At 34.0% G+C, this 23,722-nt stretch overlaps 1 protein-coding gene across 1 annotated transcript; it reads left to right on the top strand.

Annotated features, from left to right (window-relative positions):
* Positions 1–14,825: 14,825 nt before the first annotated feature.
* LOC143624991 (uncharacterized) lies at positions 14,826–15,779 on the top strand. The gene has a single exon (XM_077095470.1). It carries the CDS (start codon positions 14,826–14,828, stop codon positions 15,777–15,779), a length of 954 nt encoding a protein of 317 aa, XP_076951585.1.
* Positions 15,780–23,722: the final 7,943 nt, after the last annotated feature.

Raw genomic sequence — 23,722 nt, 5'->3', positions numbered from 1 at the left:
TTAGTTATAATCAAACCATAAAAACGTTTAAATGAAAATAAGTGCGGAAGCGTAAAAACCAAAGACAAAAGTTACGTCACACAGGACGACATAAAAACCCAAGTAATAATAGTTAAAACATGTTTGCATATCAGAATGTTCAAAAACCATGCATGATCCTATACCGCGCGCCCGCCTCGGCTACCTGAGAATAACATACTAAAAGTGTCAACACGGGGTTGGTGAGTTCACAAGTTTATATAAAATAAAGCGTTTTGCGTTCAGCCTTTTGCGTTAAGCATTTTGCGTTAAGCGTTTTGCGTTCAGCGTTTTGCGGTAAACGTTTTGCTTTACCAGATTGTGTTATGTCAATTATATATCTATAGGTAGCTAGCCTATAAAACAAGTATTACTAAGTGTTCGACACCGAAGCTGACTGTTTATCATTTGCCTTGCCACCAGGTCTATCCCGACCATGGTATGTGTTTAGCCAAGATTACACCCACTCGACCTCCAGTCGAGTTTAGCCTTGGGTGGGGTTTGTCAAACCCAGTAGTACTACTCAACAATGACTCGCTATTATCCAATATTAAACAGTTCGATGTGAATGAAGGACTTTAGTTAACGCGTTTGCCACTTAGTCTTTACAAGTGATATATAATCTATATTAACAAAATCTTAAATGCGTTTTCGGAGTATGTTATCTCCCCCAAGTGAAAAGCGTTTGAAAACAGTTTAAAAAGGGGTAAGTGAACTCACTGTTTGCGAAGAATTCCCAAAATAAATCACCAAGTGATGCGCGTCACAGAAAACTCTCTCTAGCGTTCTAAAACAACAAGGAGATTTTCTAAATATCGGAACTAATATCGAGTCTCTAGACCCGGCACATAATTCCTAATCACAAGATACGTTTCGTGTTTGTTTGTGAATCATGTGTGACTTAACGAGTACATTTGTGATACGATACGTGTGTGAACAATTATTTACGTGTCATGTATTAATAACGTATATCACTAGCAACTATTCCCCGCAGGGGCAATTTGGTCAAAATACCACACTTATTTAGCAAGTATTCCCCGCAGGGGCAATTTGGTCAAAACATAACAATTAACTAGCAACTAGCACTTTTCATGCATTTTCACAAAGTTCGGCAGTTAACTTTACCGAGACAGAATTCTACTTGAAAGATTATACTATTCCACCGATCATAGCATCTCAATTAATTCATCAAAAATCATCACAAAAGCATACATGTATTAGGTTTCCAGAACATGTTTTATTTTATTTTTATTCCACATAGGTTTCTCACAATGATCAAAACATTACAGCAAACTCATAACAGTCAAATTCATGCGCAACAGAATGTTATTTGAAATTCCCGAAAGACTACACATGTAGTAAGTGTCAAGCGTCATTTAAACCCTAGTTTAAATGTAATGAGGTGTGCGTTATAGATTCAATGATCTTTAAGTTTGAATTGACGGAGTTGAGTTAACGGAGTTAACGGAGTTAACCTGAAATTGACGATTGTCACAATTTTACAAGATTGCAGAAAGAAAGGAGGTGCTAAGAATTAGCGTATCTCCTACTACAAACTAAACCCCCTTTTATAGGGAAAGCACACCGAAAAGAAACAAAATACAAAAAAAATAAATTAGAAAATAAAATATTACATAAAGACTAATGATTCCTTATGGGAAAAGCATAGCCATTTAAATTGGCATCCAAGGTCTGCCTCATGGGGCTTTATCAGAGATTCTCATTATGAAGATGATTTATTATCTTTTGTAGAGATTTCCACTATGAGTAGGGAAAGTATTTTGTCACTTTTGATTCTTTTCTTTTCCCTTGTCTGGATTGCTTTGGGAAGATTCCCCTGGTTGATCTATGAACTCAACCTGGAGTTTTTCTAAATATTTATCAAAGTCTACATCTAGGCATGTGATGTCCTCTGTATCCTGGGTTTCTCCTGCTAATTCTGAGAATTCATTATAATATCGTTGACTATTTGACGAAATAGACATAGCCTTAGAGGAACTTGTTGTGGAAAAATGTTTTTTAGTTCCTTCTTCATTTCTTTCATATAGGATTTAATAATCTCGGACTTCGAAACTTCTTGCTTGCCTTCTATAAGTCTTTTCGAAATATGTTCGAATGGACTAGTGAGCTATTTTTGTTGCTTCATTATTAGCTGGGTTTTATAATATTCTATTCTTGAATTGATTACATTCACCGTGTTATGTCCTTCAATTTGTTTGGTCAACACATTTATCCGGGTCATCTTTGTCTAAAACTTTGTATAATAGGTTGTTTTAGACATGGGAAATTGTCCCATAGGGTATACCCTGTGGTCGGTTTCCATTTTCAAATCCATGGAATAGAAAATTCTATGAAAAAATACATTGAGGCTATTCCCTCAAACCAAAAACTATTAGTTTTTGCTTCTATAAGATTGGGAGATATTTCAACCCATTCTAGATATAATCCTCTAAATGGTTCAGGAAGAATTCAATTGTTGGTCCATATAAAATAAACCATTTTTGAAACCAACAAGGTATGCCTTGTTTAAAGATATTATCACTAATTTTTATGAACCATGAATGTTTTCTTTTTGGATTTTCATAAAATAAGCATTTATAAACCCTTGATATAATCCCAGTAATTATGTTTATAAACTTGCTTGCCACCTGTCCCGGGATATATGAATTTCTTTTCCTTTAATGTGCTTAATCCCCATTTTTGATGTGGTATAATTGCTTTTATAAAAACTTGGCTAAAATTATACATATTTTTCTCTCTTTCTCCTGGATAAAAATATCATATTTATGCTGTTTCAGTAAGCTGTAAAAAATTTTCATAGTATTGTTGTGTTTTATAAGATTACTAGCTTTTAGCCCGCGTGTTACGCGGGTTACTTTTATTATTATTTTTTAAAAAATAATTGTGAATATATATTTTTCATGTATGATGTGTTTAGATATTAAAATTAAATGTTACGTGAACGAATAAAGTATCTTATCTTTATTAGTTGGAGTTAAAGTGTAGTTTGTTTGTTTTATTTTTTCGTTTGTATCTAAAATAGGGTCTCATGGGTCTTTCAGTTAATGTAGTCCAACACTATGTTGTTTAATATGTGATTTTTCTTCTTAATTTACATGAGTGCATGTTATATAGTTTGTTCTATTTATGTGTGTATTGAGTAGTTAGCGTTAGTTGGTGATGTGGAATGTATATGTTATTCAATTGATCAGATCAAATGGGCTCTCATGGGTTTATAAATTAATGTAGACCAACACTTTTTATTTAAGATATGTGTTTTGGGCTTTAGTTAAATTCAAGTATTTGATTCCTCTAGCCCAGTTTTAGTTTCACATCTATCTCAAACGGACAAAACAAAATAATGTATATGTGTTTATTAAATTTTTGCACATTCTAATTATGTATTTTAATTTTTAAAATTTTATATTTGTTTTTTTAATTTTAAAATTGAAAAATAGGTATAATTATTTGTAGTCGTCATTATATATCATGCGTGTTAAGATATTAGAAAATCTTTTAAGAAACCTATCTTTCGTTTCTTAGTGTCGATTGTTCATCTTATTAGAAACCCTAAGTTAACCATTGTTGGTAAATCAGAATAAATAGTTTGAATATCCGATGGTTAATGTTTTTCGATGGAAGTATTGTAGGGTTTTGGGCCGTTTTGGGGTTTTTCTTAGTTCTTGATTGAAGATTGAGACTTCGAGTAGGCACAAAGTTCTTTCTGTGAGTTACAAATTTCAATCGCAGATTTATTCAATCGGATTAAAGAAAGAGCTTCCATTTGTTGAGGAGGCATCACTGATTAAAGACCTTACTTTGAAGTATGAAGATCAGAGTGAAGATGATGACGAACCAATCATGTACAAAGATGGTTTTATTTTGAAAGACTTGATAGGACTTTTGTTGGGGGGGGAGATGGTTGTTCCAAAACTTATATTCAGTATGAGGTGGAAAATTAAACATACTTCGTGTTTTTTAGAGGTTTAGATAATTTGAAGATGGCAAATGCAAGGAAGCTAACAGTACATTTGGAGTTCGAAGAGAAAATCAATATATGGTTTAGAGGATTATTGGACGCTTTGAACCCAAAGTTTGATTTTGATGACATATAAGATGGAATGTATAATCATGATGATTAATGTAAGTTTATTTGAATATATGAAATTTATGCTTAATAGTTGTAATAATGTTATGTGTAGAGTTATTAGATGATAATAAGATGTGAGTTAGATTAATTTAAAGATAAAGTATTATAAGTTAAATTCAATGTTTTAGTTAGTTTTTATTGTGAGTAGGTCTTACATGATTTTTTGTTTTAAATGCGGTATCAAAATAAATTATGGTTTATAGTTAGTTAATTGAAATCAAGTTATACCCCGCGAATTACGTGGGTTTTTTGTTAACATTTTATCTTAATCTATTGCAAGGAAACTGTAATATTTATCTTTTATTGAGTAACGATTGTTTTCAACTTTTATGAAACCGTATAGGTATCGTTCAACTTTATCCCATTCACCAGCTTAAACTTGATTCTCAAAAATATTTCATATTAAATCTGGGTTCCAACCAAAACACATGTAGTTCACATGTGGAAGTTAGTACCATAAAATGCACGGTTATATATATTGACTTGTTACAACACTATATGAGAAGTTACATGCATTAAGTAACCATATTGTTTCAATGTTTAGTCATTCTTAAATCATATTTCATATTTTGATAAACATTATGTTCTTCTTAAGATTGTTAAAGAGGTAGGCATTGTAGGGATGTCAACGAACCAAATTGTAGGAAGCCTTGTTGGTGTTCGTTTGTTAATTAACTTTTATCGAATAAAAGAACGGTTCACGAACACATACGAAATTTTATGTCAGTGTTCGTCCATAAACGAAATGAACTTATCCAACTTCGTTTGTCAACTTTCTAAATGAACGCAAATGAACACAAACGAACATACATTAATTTCAAAATATGAAACAACAACATCGTTAATCACAAACATTAGAGAACCATCCAAAAGATAAATCATGTTTAAATTAAAAAAGACTTAACATAATAATAGTTATTATTATTATAACACACAAACGAACGTAACTGAATGTACATTAACGAACGTAAATGAACGAACACGTAATCGGACTTTCATAAACATGAATGAACTAACACGACATTTGTTCATCCTCGTTCATTCATATAAGCGAATGGAATTTAGTGTTCAAGTTTTAAACGAATGACCGTAAACAGAGTTACCGTCGAACGTTTCACTAAATATTCAGTTCATTTACAAGAGGGAAGCTATCGCTCCTTTTTTAAGTTATAGTTTTACTTACAAAAGTCAAAATATCATTTTCAAATAAACAATAGTTCTATTACCAACAATAAATTTAGTAAATACCTCAATGCCCAAGGTCCAAACATATAAGCTTGATAAGCAATACCAACAACATTAAAAAACGTGAAAAGGGAAAATTGATCATGTTGGATTGAAAACTTACAACAACCCAAAAACATTGAACTCTCCAATTGGTATCCCAAAATTCAAATGCAAGTAGTGACAATTTTTTGGTTTATGAGCATGAGCTGTTTTTATCACTTCAGAAGATATTTGACTTATTGAAGCATTCAAGTGTTCAACCATTGAAAGTACTAAGGTATTATGTTTGACGGGCTTTGAGGCTTTAGCCTTTTAATGGTTTAACCACCTACGTGATCAGATGGTTAATAAATATGTTTTTATAAGATTTTTTAGTAATTTTTTATTTTTATTTAAACGTTATGCATAATGATGAATTTCATATATATTGTTATGTAGCATTCTATTATATTGATTTTTGAATATATTAAATAAAATCCAATAATTAGTTTCGAAATATGTTCTATTACCATAATTAGTTTCAAAATATTAAGTTTTTTATTTTTTATTTTTATGAGTATCCTATTAAAGAAGTTCCAAACTAAATCTAATCTATAATATGTATAAACGAAAGCTTTAAAAGCTCTCTGATTGCTCTATACAATAACCTTAAACTACCAGATTGCATTATTTGTAAATGGAGGCTTATCATGTATTTGACCCGAATTCACGGGTATAAGTCTCACCAAACCCAAATATTCGTTAAACGGGTTATAACATCTCATTAAATAAAAATTTAATATCACCAAATATTTGATATGAAAATCCTATAAAAAAGGGATATACTAAAAACTAATATGTGATTTCTTTAAAAAATATATGTATTATTTATAATTAAAAAAAATAAGCGGGTCATGGGTCTCACCAAACCCAATTAACTTTTAAACCAGGTTATAACATTTCATTTATTTGTGAAACTATTTCATCATCAAACATTAAGTATATTCATTAAACGGGTTATAACATCTAATTAAATTAAAAATTAATCTCACCAAATATTTAATATGATATGGATATACTAAAAATTAATATCTGATTTAAAAAAAAACTATATTATTTATAACTAAAAAACAACTTTATAGTAAAAAATAAGCGGATCATAGGTCTCACCAAACCTATATAGCTTTTAAATCGGGTTATAAGATCTCATTTATTTGTGAACCTTTTTCATTATCAAATCTTAAATATATTATTAATTTTTTTATGATAAACAAAGCAAAATCCTAAAAATATATATAAATATTAGAAACGAATAATATAAAACACCCTCAAACGCTTTCTATAATAGCAATGAGATCAAGCTACAGCTCACTTAACATTCAATCTAAAAAAAATTGAAAACTTAACTTCATCAAGAAAGTCAAAACATTTCTCATAGTTTGACCTATTGTACAAAAGTCAAATTGACCTATAGTTGTCATGCATTTTTCTAAATATTAGTTAATATTTAAACCATAACCATTCAAAAGAAATTAAAAAAAAATTCAAGTTGTAGCATCAAGAAAGTAAAGTAACCAGCATGTGTTGACCTTTAAAGGTCAAATGAGCCATAAATGATGTACCTCCATCCTTCTATTTTGCGTTAATTTGATCGTTATCGGTGAGTTTACTCGACTACAAAGTAGGTATTTTGCGATTTTGTTAGTTCTTCCTTTTAACCGTTCACAATTTTAAATAGTATGGATATTTAGAGGTCAAATAATCAGCTGCAACAAAACTGGTTAACATAAGAAAGGAAAACAAAATGACTTTTTTACCCTTTTACGATAGAAGAGTTTAACCAGTTTAGTTAAACGGAATATAGTTAGACCCGTTGGGTTCGCGTCTTGACCCGATAACTCATTTATTCAATTTGATCAGCCATAGCTAAAACACAACCTAAACAAAGCAATCCACAAGATAGTTTGAAAATTTGGAGATGACCAGAATACAATAAAAAATAAATTGAAGTTTGAAAGTACCAAGTGAAACTGAATGATCAATATGAGATAAGTCACTTTTAATATGTTCTTGCTTCATGAGATAGTGTCTAAATGTGATTTTGTTAGCAGCAAAACTCTGAAGAACATTAACAAAAAAAGGTACTATAAATAAACATATTTTAGATAAAGACATTAAGTGACAACATACATGCAACCAGAATAATAAGTTAAAAAATACACATGTTAAGGTTCTCATAATAGAAGAAGGTTTCATAAAAAGTAATTCTACACTAATGACAAAAATAATTGGCACCAGGACCACCAGGAGGTGTTCATGGGTGCTTCAGAAAAGCAGCTACACATGTAAAAGTAAAACATTAATAAAGAGAAACCACATGAAAAAATAATAACCTGCAACTGTAGGCTGCACATGGCTAGGAGGTCCAGCTGAAATAGGACTATGAGGCATGAAAGGATTATCAATTGCCATCCACCCAGCAATTGCACCAGTAGAAGGAGAAACAACATGTTGAAATGGCTGCACATTATAAAATTTATGTTAAATATACTATATTACTGTGTATAATAATATTATGTGTCATAGTTGTTGGTATGTTGCCTCGATGAAGGTTTCATGATGATCGATTATAAATGCAGCAGTATATAACACAATTGATATAGTGAATGAAACAAGAAACAATCTGATGTAGAGATAATATTATTAAACATAGAATACAAACTTACAACAATTTTTTACATCGACCCATATATACATGTTGATAAGAACGGTTTATTAACTGTATCCCTAACCGTTCTTCTCAACTGTTTTGACAACGTTCAATAGTTCAACAATACGTAACATAAAATATTTACATACTGACTGGGCTAACAGGTCGTTACACATTAAACATAAATATTAGCCTTTCAAATAAGTTCAGCCCATATAAAACATAAACTAAATAATATTTTGTGACCCAATAACAATAAAGTAAACGTAAGTATCTTGAGCAGCTCCAAGAAATGTTTTTGATAAGACATGTGATTTGATGATAAAGATTACAATTTCAACATGCCCCCTTAATCTCTTGATCATCCGCTGCTCATTCCCTTGACATTATTAGCACATGATTTCAAATGAGTCGGACTCAGTTGAATCTTTCTCGGTTGCATCCTCAACAGCCTCGTCTTCAATATTTGTTGCAAAGTGGCTGGCTGACGGTCTAGATTGCTGGTAATATGTACTTCTTTTCTTAATAGGCAGGGCCTTGATCTTCTCTTTGTTGCTACTTGTTTCGCCTATGGTATCAACAAGTTCTTTCAAATCTTCATCTTCAAAGTACCCTCTTTTGGTGATTGTTTGATAATACCATTCGAGTGTGTTTAAGTACTTGTAGTAGACCATTTGAATATCGCTACCTTGATCAATTCGAAAACCCAACTTGACTTCTAAATCGGTCCATTTTTTACCCTGAGTAACCTTCCTAAAACCTCCAAGCATATGAACTTCCATATACAAATCAAGTAGATCAACAATAACACCATCTTCTAACTTAGGGGGAAACTTTTTTCCCTTTTCATTTTGAAGGTTTTCTATAAACCATTTAACAAGATCTTTGAATTCGGTTTTAAGAAAGTTTCTATGCTTAAGGAACATATTGTGAACTTGTATCTTATTCATAAACATGATACATATGTCCCAATTTACACCAATCTGTAACATCCTAAATATTCTAATAATAAATAGAGAATGTTGCGTTAAATTTTCGTGCGTTTAATGTTACTAATTAACGTCTAATGAGGAAAAGATCATGGACTTGGACTAATTAAAATGGATTAAAGGAAATGGGCCTTAGGTCCATGGGCTTTAAGGGATATAAATATCCCCTAAACCAACCTTAAACCCTAAACCATCATTCATTTCCATCTTATTCTCTAACACACTCCAAAACACACACACACCACACACCGCCATATACGGCTGGCGGCCGAGAGAGAGAAACGAGCAAGATCCGAGAGAGAGTAAACGATTAGTTGTGATTAAACAAGCAAACCAAGATCGAACGAGCACAAAAAGGTATGTTCTTGACCTTTAAAGTTTACGTTTTATTGAACGTTTAGCCTTGAAACTTGAAACGATAATAGATCGGATCTAAACGAAGCGTAAAGTAGCAAACTTGATGCTAGGACGAACCTAATAAACCCATAAACATGTACGGTTCGTTTAAGATAAACCATAGATCTTGTATTGAACGTCCTTAAGCTTAAAGGTCCAAGCTTTATAGTATATACGGGATATATATACGAACGAAAACGGTTAGGGAACGTTAGTGGGTGATGTCGAACCATAACAAGGGTATTAAAATCGCCAAAATGCTTGATAAAAACCAAACCCGTAGCTGAACTGAATAACTTCGCCTGCAAAGCATAACTTCGCCTGCAAAGCATAACTTCGCCTGCAAAGCTTAACTTCGCCCGCAAGCTTAGCTTCGCCTGAAAGCTTAACTTCGCCTGCAAGCTTAACTTCGCTTGCACGCAAGTTCGCCTAAATCTAAGTTCGCCGAGCCTTAACTTCGCCTGGTGATAAGTTCGCTCAATGCTTAACTTCGCTTAATGTTAAGTCCGCTTAACACTAAGTTCGCTTACAGTAAGTTCGCTTAATGTTAAGTTCGCTTAACACTAAGTTCGCTTACAGTAAGTTCGCTTAATGTTAAGTTCGCTTATTGTTAAGTTCGCTTAATGATAAGTTCGCTGGAGTTAGCAAATTAGAAAATAAATTAAAAACCAAATGAAAAACGTGTTAAGACAGTTAAGACAGCTCGACCCGAGCCAGAGGCTCTGCCCCTTGGACCCTGCTAGGGGCTGCCGCCCCTAGACCCCGCTGCCAGGGGCGCTGCCCCCGGACCCCTGTTCGTTGTGGGTTATATAAAGATAGAAATACAACATGAGTAGTAGTAATTAATTGATACATGTAAATATTATACAGTTAGCCGTGCACAGCTCAAGAAGGGAATAACGATTAACGGAGAGCGTAACAGGATTCAGGTGAGTTTCTAGCCCCATTTATGTGTTATGTTTTCGGGGCTGTGTGCATACTCAATATGTTTGTTAATACGCTTATCCTAAGAGATAAGTGTATGCCTTATGTGAATGATGTGATATGTATGAATGATGGCTTGATGGTACGTGAACGATCTTCGGATATTGCACGTACCGTCAGGTTGTAACGCTATGTATAAGGTAAGTATGATATGTATGCTTATGTGTATGAATGCGATAAATTTAATAAAAGAAGGAAAGGATGGTTGTATGGTTACGAGGAGGGTACCGGGCCCTAATAATACTCGAGGTATGATGTATGGTTGTATGGTAACGAAGAGGGAATCGAACCCTACTAATATTCAAGAACTAGGGAACCGAACCCTACTAATATTCGAGGAAAGAGGGTACCGAGCCCTAATAATACTCGAGGAAAGAGGGTACCGAGCCCTAATAATACTCGAGGAAGGAGGGTACCGAGCCCTAATAATACTCGAGGAAGGAGGGTACCGAGCCCTAATAATACTCGAGGAATGTAGGGCGTAATGCTCTTTATAACGTAAGATATGAAAGCAAGTTAATACAAAAGAAAGTATGAAAGTATGAAAGTATGAAAGTATGAATGAAAGAATATAAGTTTGTGTATATGGTATAATGTATGATTAACTAGAACTCACTCAGCGTAGCTGACTTTTAGTATGCACGCAGGTGAGTAGGATGAGGCAGCTCGCTTGAGGAGACACGTGGCACTGAATAAGAGGCTGGCATCGGAAGACTCAAGACGTTTAAGTTTAATGATTCGGTTATTTTGAAAGACAAGATGATGTTTTAAGACAAGATGTGTTTTGTTATGAAATGTTTTATGAAAGCTTTTATATTCCGCGAATGTTTTAATTAACTCTGATATTTAGAACTGCGTTTATGAGTAAATCCAACACGAAAGTAGGGCTACCGGTAACGGGGCCTTACACAATCTTGTTTCCCTCTTTTACTTCTTCCAAATAATCAATTATATCGGCCTCATGTTGATGGAATTTTAACAAACATAAGGAACTAGCCTTTACAATTTCTTTATCTTTTCCGGCCTCTAAAATCCCTGAATTCCCATTTTATCAACATTTGAAATTTCTTTAAAAGTCTTTGAAACAACACATGTAGGCCCATCAAAAACTATATCAAATCCTTGCAACATCAATTGTTCCTTACTAAAAATATTTTTTGTAGATTTAGGAACATATTGAATATGAGGAATCCTTTCTATCTTATCATCCACAAGAATTTCGGTCAACCCTAGCCCGTAAACAAACATCGGTTTATTTTGGCGATCTTTTTCCACTTTATATGTGGATTTAAAATCACAAAACAAAGTCAGACTACTTGTTTGATGTTTCTTTATACTAGGGTTTACAAACCAAATGTTATTCCAATTGCCATAATCCGTCCCCTTAACAAGATCATCCATATCTTCTGGTTTGGATTCAGTAGGGAAAATAAACTTGGATAACTTACTTGAATATGCATAAGCATAGTGACCAAAATTCTGACAACGATAACAATGAACTTCTGAGAGATTTTCCAGACTACTCGTTTCCATATCGTCTTTACCGCAAGTCCGTGCACCATGGCCTTCGTTCCTTCTTCTGGGTGCATTTGCAAGACGATGTCGGTGGAATTTCGCCCGGTTTATAATTCTCTTCGCTACCTGATGTTTGAAACGATTATGTGACGAAACCCTAGGCAAATCTGCCTGCAACAATAACCGCGACAACGCAGTCGAAAAACGTCTCACAAGTGACGTCTTCCTGCCGTTGCCGAAACTCCCACTCGTACGGATCGATTCGAGCCCTTTGGCTCTGATACCACTGTTGGTATGTTGCTTCTGAGTAGGTTTCATGATGATCAATTATAAACGTAGCAGTATATAACACAACTGATATAGTGAATGGAACAAGAAACAATCTGATGTAAAAATATTATTAAACATAGAATACACACTTACAACAATTCTTTACATCGACCCATATATACATGTTGATAAGAACGGTTTATTAACTATATCCCTAACCGTTCTTCTCAACTGTTTTGACAACGTTCAATAGTTCAACAATACGTAACCTAAAATATTTACATACTGACTAGGCTAACAGGCCCGTTACACATTAAACATAAATATAGGCCTTTCAAATAAGTTCAGCCCATATAAAACATAAACTAAATAATATTTTGTGACCCAATAACAATAAAGTAAACGTAAGTATCTTGAGCAGCTCCAAGATGTGTTTTTGATCAGACATGTGATTTCATCAGAGAGATTACAATTTCAACAATAGTATCCTATAACCTGAAAAACAACACTAAAATTTCTTGAAACTAATCGATGAAAAGTAATAAGAGCATGTCAAATAAATGTTTAAACATGGATTCGCAAGTACAAGTTTTTTCTAGACAAGAAATACATCGATAGAAAAAAATAGACATTCATAGCAAACATTGTATTACATTTGATTAAATACATGTCTAATATGTAAAACGTCAAACAAAAGGTATCAAAGTACCAAATAAAAACATTGTTCAACTCTATATGGGTCGTTTAAAAACCTAAACCTCACTATGTTCATGATGATAAAAAAGATTTTGAATTTTCGTTATCAACTCTGTCTCCTTTAAAAAACAGTAGGGGCAATTCCTAGGATTAAACGAGCCAAACTTCACTTATTGAGCTCAACTTGGCTCGCGAGCCTATTTGTATACAAGCTCATTTCATATATTAAATTTATATTGACAAAATAATAACTATTCAATTTGAGCCCACTGAATATCAAAATCTATGATTTTGATCACCATCCGTCTTTCTCCTCCGTCTTGCTACTGTAATCCACCGTTTGATTTCGATTTTAAGCTTAGTTTGGGAATCGGTTACACTTTCTTTCATTATTTTAGGGTTTTTTATTCAAACTTTAATAATAATAATAATAATAATAATCAACCTACTACATTCATCTATCTTCTACTTTATAATTAAATCAATTCCGATCTCTACAGTGAGTTCGATTTGGTGTTAACATTTGATTTAGTTCCATGAATTGTTAATAATAATTATTATTATTCTCTCTCACTCATCATCATCACCTGATTGTTTTATCCATGCCCACCAAGTATTCGATCATTTGCCTCAATCGAAAGCTTATTATTATTATTATTATTATTATTATTATTATTATTATTATTATTCACTTGTAACCACCGTTCCTACTATTTGTTGAATTCCAAGATCTTGCGATTCAAGGGACCGGAGGCGCATAACCCTAAATGAAGGACACGGCTATCTTGCATTCAGCTCCTATTGTTTGGTGAGATCGTTCTTTACTGTTTTGTTTTTCGTTTCTCATTAGGAATTGCATTAGGCATCTGTTGTTGATACCAGAAGAAAAATGTATGGTTTATGTTTGCATTAGGCAGTTTATGTCTCTTTGTGTATGTGCGCAATAATTACCTATTTGTTAAGTGTACATTAGGCAAATTTTTATAAGACTTGTTCATCAACGTCTGTTCATGGTGTGTTTGCGTTGGTTCTTTGTGTTTTGATTTGCTTTAAATAGTTACAGTTAATTGTAACCATAGACGACAGTAGTCATGTCAGTCCGCTGAGATTGTGTCCAAGGACGAGGGGTGCAGGAAAGGGTATGGGGGTATAGTTTGCGCGTGGCATCATGGAATGTAGGGACTCTAGGTGGTAAATTGTTAGAGGTGATAGATTCTCTTAAATGTAAGGTCCATATAGCATGCCTCCAAGAGACTAGGTAGAAGGGGCGGAGAGGGGTAGAGCGAAATGGGTACAAGCTATTGCATTCGGGGGCGGATGGAGCTAAAAATGGAGTAGGCTTTCTAGTCGCTATAGAATTGCATAAGAATGTGATTGAGGTGAAAAGATACAACGATAGGGTGATGGTATTAAGGTTAGTGCTAAGAGTCGAAGTAGTGGCTGTGGTTTGCGCTTATGCACCACATGTGGGACTAGGAGACCAAGAAAAGAGGGAGTTTTGGGACTGCCTAAATGGAGTAGTGAGGGTCGTATCTAGGGATGAGACCATTTTCGTAGGAGGTGATTTCAATGGTCATATCGGTAAGGATAGTGATGGCTTTCCCATAGTTCATGGAGGTTTTGGTTTTGGGGATAGGAACGAACCTGGTAGGGATCTTATAGATTTTGTAGTGGCCCATGACCTAGGTATTCTGAACTCTTTCTTTAGGAAGAGGAACCCAAACCTAATCACTTTTACTAATGGGGGAAGAATACACAAATCGACTATCTCTTAATGAGGCAACACGATCGAAGACGGTGGGGAGACTGCAAGGTGATACTGGGGGAGACCACAGCAGCTTAGCACCATTTACTGGTGGCAGATGTAGTACTGAGAGAGAAAGTGACTACGATGGAGAGAAAAGGGCAGTCTAGGATAATATGGGGAAATTTGAAGGGCACCAACATTACGATGTTCAAGGACAAGGTCATCTCGATGACAACAATTCATCTTGTTGGGGACGCAAACCAGATGTGGGAGGATATGGCAGCTTCCATCACTCAAGTGGCAAAGGAGACGCTAGGGGTCACGAATGGCAGGACAACTGGGAACAAGGAATCTCGGTGGTGGAATAAGGATGTGCAGAGCAAGATCAAGGATAAGCAACAGAATCTTAGGGATATTTTAAGGTGCACAAACGAGGGGGAGCGTTGGAGGTTGAGGGAGAAATACAAAAACGCTAAGAGAGAGGCGAAGAAGGCGGTGACAGAGGCAAAAAACACGGCGTATAGACGGATGTATGCACGTTTGGAAACAAAGGAGGGGGAGCATGATATGTTCAAGATTGCTAAAGCTAGGGAGCGTAGAAGACAGGACCTAGGAGTAGCGAAATATATAAAGGGGGAGGATGTGCGTGTCTTAATCAAGGAACAAGACATTAAACAGAGATGCCAAAATTATTTTAACAGTCTTTTTAATGACAGACAGAACTACCAACGAGAACCAGAAAACCCTGTTGCGCAAAGACAACAAAGGAATAACTCCTACTGTAGAGGTATCACACAGGGAGATGTGAGGATAGCACTTAGGAAGATTGGAAGGGCTAAGGCGGTTGGTCTAGACAACATACCGATTGAGGCTTGGAAGTATTTAGGTGATGAAGGCGTTCAATGGCTCACTACTCTATTCAACCTTATTTTCAAAAATGGAAAAATGCCAGACCAGTGGAGTAGTGGAGTAGTGCCCTTATACAAGAACAAGGGAGACGCACAGTGTTGTCGAAATTACAGAGGACTTAAGTTGCTAAGTCATACTATAAAATTATGGGAGAGAGTAATTGAGACTCGAATTAGGAGAGAAACGTAGGTTATGGTTAACCAATTTGGTTTCAGGCCAGGATGGTCAACCACGGAAGCGATACACATACTGAGAAGATTAATGGAGAAGTATAAGGAGAAAAAGAGGGACCTACAGATGGTATTCATCGACCTTGAAAAATCATATGATAGTGTGCCACGTAGACTAATTTGGGAAAGTTTAGAAGGTCAAGGGGTACCTGGAAAGTATATAGACTTAATTAAAGATATGTATGACAAGACTAAAGCTAGTGTTCGTGCGCCGGTAGGAGATACAAATTTTTTCCCGGTGGAGATGGGACTTAACCAAGGATCGGCGTTAAGCCCTTTTCTTTTCACGGTAGTCATGGATGAGTTGTCCAAGTCGATTCAGGAGCATGTCCCATGGTGCATGCTCTTTGCAGATGATATTGTGTTAGTGGCTGAGACTAAACAAAGTTTGAACGAAAGGCTAGAGGAGTGGCGTGTAGCTTTAGAGGATAAAGGTTTAAGAATTAGTCGCTCTAAGACAGAGTACCTTTGTTGTGACTTCAGTGGTGTTGGCGATAGAGAGGACACCCAGATCACTATTGAGGACTAGGTGGTTTCGCAGATAACGAAGTTTAAATATCTAGGATCGTTTGTCCAAAGCAATGGAGAGATAGACGGTGATATAACCCACCACATACAAGCTGGCTGGTGTAGGTGGAAAGTAGCCACTGGGGTTTTGTGCCCCAAGCAGTTCCCATCTAAATTAAAGGGGAATTTTTATAGAGTCGCAGTTAGACCTGCAATGTTGTATGGAATAGACTGTTGGGCCATCAAGAAGACACAGGCGCACAAGATGAAGGTAGCAAAGATGAGGATGCTGAGGTGGATGTGCGGACACACTAGATTAGATATGATTAGAAATGAGGTCTTTAGGGAAAGGTTAGGAATAGTTAGCATATCAGAGAAAATATAGGAATGAAGATTGAGATGGTATGGGCATGTGAAGAGGAGACCGACAACAACGCCAGTTAGAGTAGTGGAAACCTTCATTGTGGACGGAAAGAAGAGTAGAGGCAGGCCTAAATTGACTTGGGATGAGAGAATTAGACATGACTTGATAGAGTTGCACCTCTCTGAGGACATGGTCTAGGATAGAGATTCGTGGAGACATATGATTAAGGTTAGCGACTTCTAGGGGAAGGTACTTAGTTAGCTTAGCTTTGTACTTATGGTCTCGTTGGCTAGCCTGGCTCCTTGTTGTTTATGTATATATTTTGTTTCGTTTGATGCTGCTTTTTGATTCTTATGCCATATTCTTAGTAGATTAAAGATTCCTTGCTATTTTGGTAGTTTGCTATCTATGTATTGCTAAGTGTTTTTTCTTGTAGGATGTATGTTTACTCTGTTTACCTGTATGTAGCTTTCTAAACCAGGGGTCTCTCTGGAAGCAGCCTCTCTATTCCCACGGATAGAGGAAAGACTTTCCTTCCCACCCTCCCCTGACCCTACCGATACGTGCTATGCGGTGAGATATACAGGGCTTGATTGATTGATTGACAATTCCTAGAAAATTTACCCAAAAACTTATAGAAACATATGAAGTTGACCTATATTCGAATTTTACCTAAGTGTATGAATAATGACAATTATGCAGGGAAAACAAATTTACTAAATCAAATATGCACACTCAATAAAAAGGATTAAGATCAAACTAATGCATTAGATCACTCAAAAGTGTACATGAAATACTTGTATCAACAATGCATACCTTCTTCAACTGGAAGTCTTCTAAGGAACCTTAACAATGCAGGTTTGGGTCCCTTCACTAGTGATCTAATAAGAAACATGAAACTTGTTGAGTTTAGCTTCTTTCAAAAATATATTAAACAAACCATAAAGGTGGTTCAATTGTTCAAACCTTCTAAGATATAGGATTGCAAGTGAGCACAAGCATTCTTAAAGTTGTCATCAAACCTAGGTAATAATAATATTTGTAAACACTATAACTGAATCTTAATTTGTTACAGAGATGTAATAATTTTGCTACAATATATATGGAAAACAATATAGTAATCGTGTGTTAGTGAATACTGTTTGTATAATGAATAATATGCTAACCTTCCCAATCTCAGGGGGAAGCCCGCATAGTGAGTTAGTTGATAAATCTAAAACTCAAAGCTTTAATTTGTACGTCTCCACTGGATACTCCTAATTTATAAGTTATCTTAATTCTGATAATACCTAGCCAGCAGAAAGTCAACTTTTTGTCACTGAAAATTACAGCCAAACAAACCTTGATATCTAATACAAATGTTAAAGCTAAAATAATACAAGCGATGAAATCATCACAACCCCACCCACTTGAATTTCATCCAAAAAATCAAATTAAACCTGAATTCATCAATTCAAGTACCCGATTTCACATCAATTTCATCCATAAACATCAAACTAAACCCAAAACTAAATTTGTAGCTTTCTAATTCAACATGCAAATAAGCTAAACCCTAAATGCCGTTAGCGGATTGGAACTCCAATTAGGGTTCCAGTCTAACCTGGTAGTGTGGCAGATGATATTGAGCAGAGAAGATTTGAGATACCTGCATTCAGGCATATTTAAAGGTTCCAGTTAGGGTTTGTAGAATGAACTACGATTAGAAGTTAGATTATGGCTAGGGACGGTGGAGTAGTGGAGAAAAGGAGGCTAAAGAAGGAAGAGTTTCAGTTTGAGAGGAGATAATCAGCTTGACCATATCGATGTGAAGAAAGTGGTATTTGAGATGTTATGACCCGTGTAAGAGTTATTTGGGTCAAAGTGGGTTAAATCGATGAGAGTTCACCACTCAAAAATTAAGCAATCTAGTGAGTTTCATAAAAGGGGGAGCGACCACATCGCGACACATAGGATTTTAGAGCTTTCGTTTATATATATAGATAGATGCTTCATATGAAGCCGGCTCAATATATTTTTGCATAAGAACCCATGGATCATCGAAGAATTCGACATCCTCTTGATTTAAAAGTATTATTTTCTTTTGTCTCTCGGTTATGAACCAAGAATCTTTTTCATCGTTGTCCTGAGCTACATAGGCATAAGTAGGAGCTTTTGAAGCTTCTTCTTCTTTTTGGGCCTTTATCATGGCCATAACCTTTTCGTATAATGGGTCATTTGGATCAATCTGAATTTCAGTATAATTTGTGTTGTTATGAACGACACTTGAGCTAGAAGCAATATCTAAAGTTATAAGCCTTCTTGTACCCACTTGAGTTAGGACTATATCCTGCCTACTACTAATACTTCTGCCTCATCCTATATTAGGAGAGCCTCTTCCTCTTCCTCGAGGAATCATTCCTGAAAACATAAAATTATATCGAAGAGGTTATTTTCTCTTTTTCTTTTAGGAATTTATCCTTTCTACAGAATCATGTATTATTTTATAGCAAAATCTTATGGACTTTTCTTTATTATATGGATGAATGGTGAAATCATCTCATATACTAGAAATTTTTTGCATTTGGTCTCTTATAACTTGACTATGTAGGTTTATATCCCGTGATACATTATTGAACGAGACTTTTAAGGGACCTTTGATTTTGATTTTTCTCCTCATTTATGTATTCCCTGGAAAGAAAATCAGGAACACTATTATTAGTTCCTTTCTTGTATAGAATTTCAAAGTCAAATGGGGCTAGCTGTGATTGCCATCTGGCAAACATTTGTTTAGAAAAATCATATATAAAATACTTTTTAAACATAAATCTAGCCGCTTGACAATCAATTTTTATTATAAACTTTTTTGTTATATAAGTCATCTTGAAATTTTAAAACACATTTTAAAATTTCCAAAATTTCTTTAGCTATAGTAGCATAATTTTTCTGGCTATCAGACCATTTTCCTGAATAAAATCTAACAAGATATTCTTATTTAGTTTGGGGAGAGATTTGTTTTAGTATCCTTCCAAAACCTATATCTAAAGCATCTGTCTCTACCACCTTATCCCAATTTGGATTAACAATGCTTAAACATGGGAGGTTAGAGACGTTTTATTTTATTTTTATTACCGCTATTGTATGATTTTCACCCCATGGCTTAGGATTCTTCTTTAATCTATCATATAATATGGACGATTCCTTTGCCAGGTCTTGGTAATATGGAGCAATATAAATCAAACTTCCTAAAAACCTTTGTAATTTTGTCAGGGAATTTATTTGCGAATGCTGTACTTCTATTAATAGGAATTATTTTTCCCTTTTCAATCATATGTCCTAAAAACTTACCATTTGTTTGGAATAACATTATTTTTTACTAGAAATAACTAGCCCATTTTTTATAATAATACTTTTAAATAAATTTAGATGCTTAAACTGAGTCTCAATATCTTTTGAAAATACTAAAATATCATCTATGTAAACAATTATAAAATTCAGAAAAGGAATAAATATATCATTCATAATTTTTTGAAATTCCGAATGAGCATTTTTAAGATCAAAAGACATAACATTCAACTCATATTGACCAAAAGGAACATTAAAAGCTGTTTTATATCTATCCTTTTGGTCAATCTGAATTTGCCAGTACCCAGATTTTAAATTAAATTTTGAAACGATTAATGAATCATATAGTCTATCTAACAAATCTTTTTTGTTTGGAATTGGATATCTAATCCACTTCAGAACCTTATTAAGAGGCTTATAATTTTTTACTAATCTTGACACACCTCTTTCCTTTTCAGAATGCTTATTTACATAAAAGGCCATGCATGACCAAGGAGATTTTGAGGGATGTATCAACCCCTTTTGTTCAAGTGAAGATATTTCTTTTTTACATAACTCTAAATATTCAGAGTTCAGTTGACATGGCATTGCTTTGGTTGGAACATTACTTTCATGAAAATCCTCTTCGTATGGAAGAGAAACTATATGTTGTTTTCTGTCCCAAAAGGCATTTGGATGATCATTACATATATCATTCATAAATTGGGTTTTTAAGAGCTCAATTTTTATAAAACTTTTGGATTTTATAGGTTTTCTTCAATTGTATGAATATTTATTTCTTCTTTAAGGAAATCAATTTGGCTACTCTTTGCTTGGATTAATATTTCATTTATCATTTTCTCAATGGGATGAGTTATAAACTCAAAGTAATGGTTTTTCCATTATATGTCGCAGTGAACCCCCTTTTATTGACTTCCTTTAATGGAAATATTTTTTATAAAAAAGCAGTTCCTAGTATAACTTCATTTGATATATTTTTAACTAGCAAGAATGAAATAGCAATACACTCTCCATTATTGCATATTTTTGCTTTTGGAAGTATATATTTTACTCCCATATCTTGGTGATTTGCTGTCCGAAGGATATGTGTGGTTTTTTCAAAGTGTATTGTGGGTATAAGTCATTCCCTTAAACAATTTAAGTCAGCGTCTGAATCTATTAAGGCGATAAAATCCTGTTTTGAATTTGTTCTCTATTTTTGAGAAATAATATTTTCTATAGTATGAATATGTTGATCTTCTTCATTAAGAGGAGGAAATATCTCTGAATAAGTAGGGGATTCGGCTGAAGTCTCTCCTATAGTATTATAAATACTAGTTTTTTCAAGATCTAGGATTCTTGTTTCAAAGTCATGACCCTGTTTTTTTAAATATACTATTAACCCTTTTAATTTTGTGACTTCGATCTTTAAATCTTCAGGAGTTGAAGAATTATGTTTTTTTATTATTCTATTTATCATGGACTTGTTTCATAGTATAAGGACCTTCTGGTTCCTTTATAATATCATTTTTTTTCTTCTTCTTGATAAATTATATAGAGAATTTTTATCTTTTCTTCGGGATCTCTTATCCTTTTAATAATATCTTCTAAATTTTTACTATTTATAACATTAAGATCACTTTCATTAATATCATTATCTTGGATTTGGGATATGATTTTATAAATCTCATCATCCGACTTTTTATTTTTACAACAGTTTTCGCAGTCTTCAGGGTTTGAATTTGGATCAGAATCATAGTCTTTAGATTCTTCTGTTTCATGAATTCTACATAATTCTTCTTTAATATTTTCCTCTATATTTAGGTTATTAATTTTATTTTTCATGTTCTTTCTCTGGTAGCATCTATTTGCTGTATGATCCTTCTTCTTACATATATATAACATGTTGGGGTCCATTCTTCTGTTCTTTTGACTCCTTCTATAACGTTTTCCCCTTCTTTTAGCAAAGTATTTTTTTCTCTAGAAGCCTGTTTATAATTTTTATAAGTAATTTGTTCTTTATTCTCTTTTTTACATTCCATTCCAAATTTCTCATAGAATTGACCTAGTTGTCTTTTTTCCGTTATATTTTGTTTTTTTATTTGGTGATTCAGTTTTAGTTCATTGCATAAGGCTAGTCCTTCTTGAACATAAACCCCTATGAGCCTTCCATAAGTATAATTATTATAAGGGATTTGAATACTATCCCGTCTAAGGGTTTCCTTACTCTTTCGGCAAATAAAGGTGGAAGACCATCAATAAATTTTGACTTCCAATGAGAAATGTTATTTATAGGGAGTTCGTAAACCCTGCTTAAGAAAACATCTTTGTACCACCCGAATGATTTCAGGGTAGTACATCTTAGCCATTTAACAAAGTTCTTATGGTTTCATAATTATCTGACCATCTTCTAGTAAAATCTTTTATAATTGTGAGTATTAAAGTGTAAACTCCATCTGAAAAATTTTGGCCATCTTCCGTTTTAATATGATTATAAATATGGGGTTGGTTTTCGGGTTTAATATATGTCACACCCCCATTCTAGGCCTAGGAGTGTGAACAATAGTTAGTACCACATTTGTAAATAAATCAGAGTAGCGGGTTATAGCGGAAGTCATTATATAAAACATAAGGATCATATTTATAAAATATTTACAATACAAAAGACGAGACGAAAATCTCGATTAATTTTACTTGTTTATAAGTTTTACAAAACTATCATATTTTAATATTTACACACAATTATCCGAGCCATCGGATTCTTGAGCTTCTTCGTCCTTCACGCTCTAATCTTGGTTACCTGCAAAATGTTATATAAAAAAAATACGTCAGCAACAAATGCTGGTGAATATGCTGACGCTAAAAATATTTTCTTTACTTAACTACCCCTCGAGACTACGTAAGTTCCGGCCCATCTTGGCTTAGGAATAATCAAGTTAAAACAAACATCGTTATAAACTCGAGTCTCTACACTAGGTCACCTCAGCAAAACACCGCAACGTTTCGCCATAACTTAGGTACCATAAATATACACATGGTCAGTCTCACTCGGTCATAACTTAGGTCCGGCCCATCATGGCTGGAGGTCGTGACCATACGTGGTGCGATGTGCCCACCGCGTTCCACATATGTAAGGATCCAAACAAACGTATACCATAGCCTGAGGGCTGGCTTATACTCTTATTTATAATGTTTTTAGAGACACGTAGCCTCATGTAAAGTTTTACACAGAACATGTTTATTTGTTTGAAAAGAATTCTGTAAAAGTGGGGCGTATTCACCTTTTTAATAGGATCGACTTCCAACACCGTCCGTAGATCTCTTCTTGCTATCTCGCACCGATAGTACGAGTATAACCTTTGTTAGTCGGATACACGATCCGGCTTAAGACCTTTAGTCTTATTTATCTCGATGAACCTTTAGTTTATTATCTCATTTTACTTTAAAACCTTTAGTTTTAATAGTAATTTATAAACCTTTAGTTTATTCATAAAAACCCGACGTTTCTTCTTCTTTAAGAAACGTATTCTTTTCTTTATTATTTAAGTATACTCATTATACTTAAATAATATATTTTATAACAAAGAATATTTATACACATATATATACTCATATATATATATATATACTCATATATATATATATATATATATATATATATATTTTATTTCTCTTTCTTTATTTTCTTTGTTATTCATTTCTTTGTTTATCGAGAATAACATCGACTTGGG

Source organism: Bidens hawaiensis, unplaced genomic scaffold, assembly GCF_021521415.1.
Source record: "Bidens hawaiensis isolate Kalapana, Puna unplaced genomic scaffold, B.hawaiensis_p1.1 tig00004007_1, whole genome shotgun sequence".
In the NCBI taxonomy this organism is placed as follows: domain Eukaryota; kingdom Viridiplantae; phylum Streptophyta; class Magnoliopsida; order Asterales; family Asteraceae; genus Bidens; species Bidens hawaiensis.
Note: the sequence above shows the minus strand (reverse complement) of the source record. Positions and strands in the feature narration are given on the sequence as shown.

Excerpts from the sequence above, each read along its gene's own strand:
- LOC143624991 (XM_077095470.1), top strand. The coding sequence starts at position 14,826 with ATGGAGAGAAAAGGGCAGTCTAGGATAATATGGGGAAATTTGAAGGGC.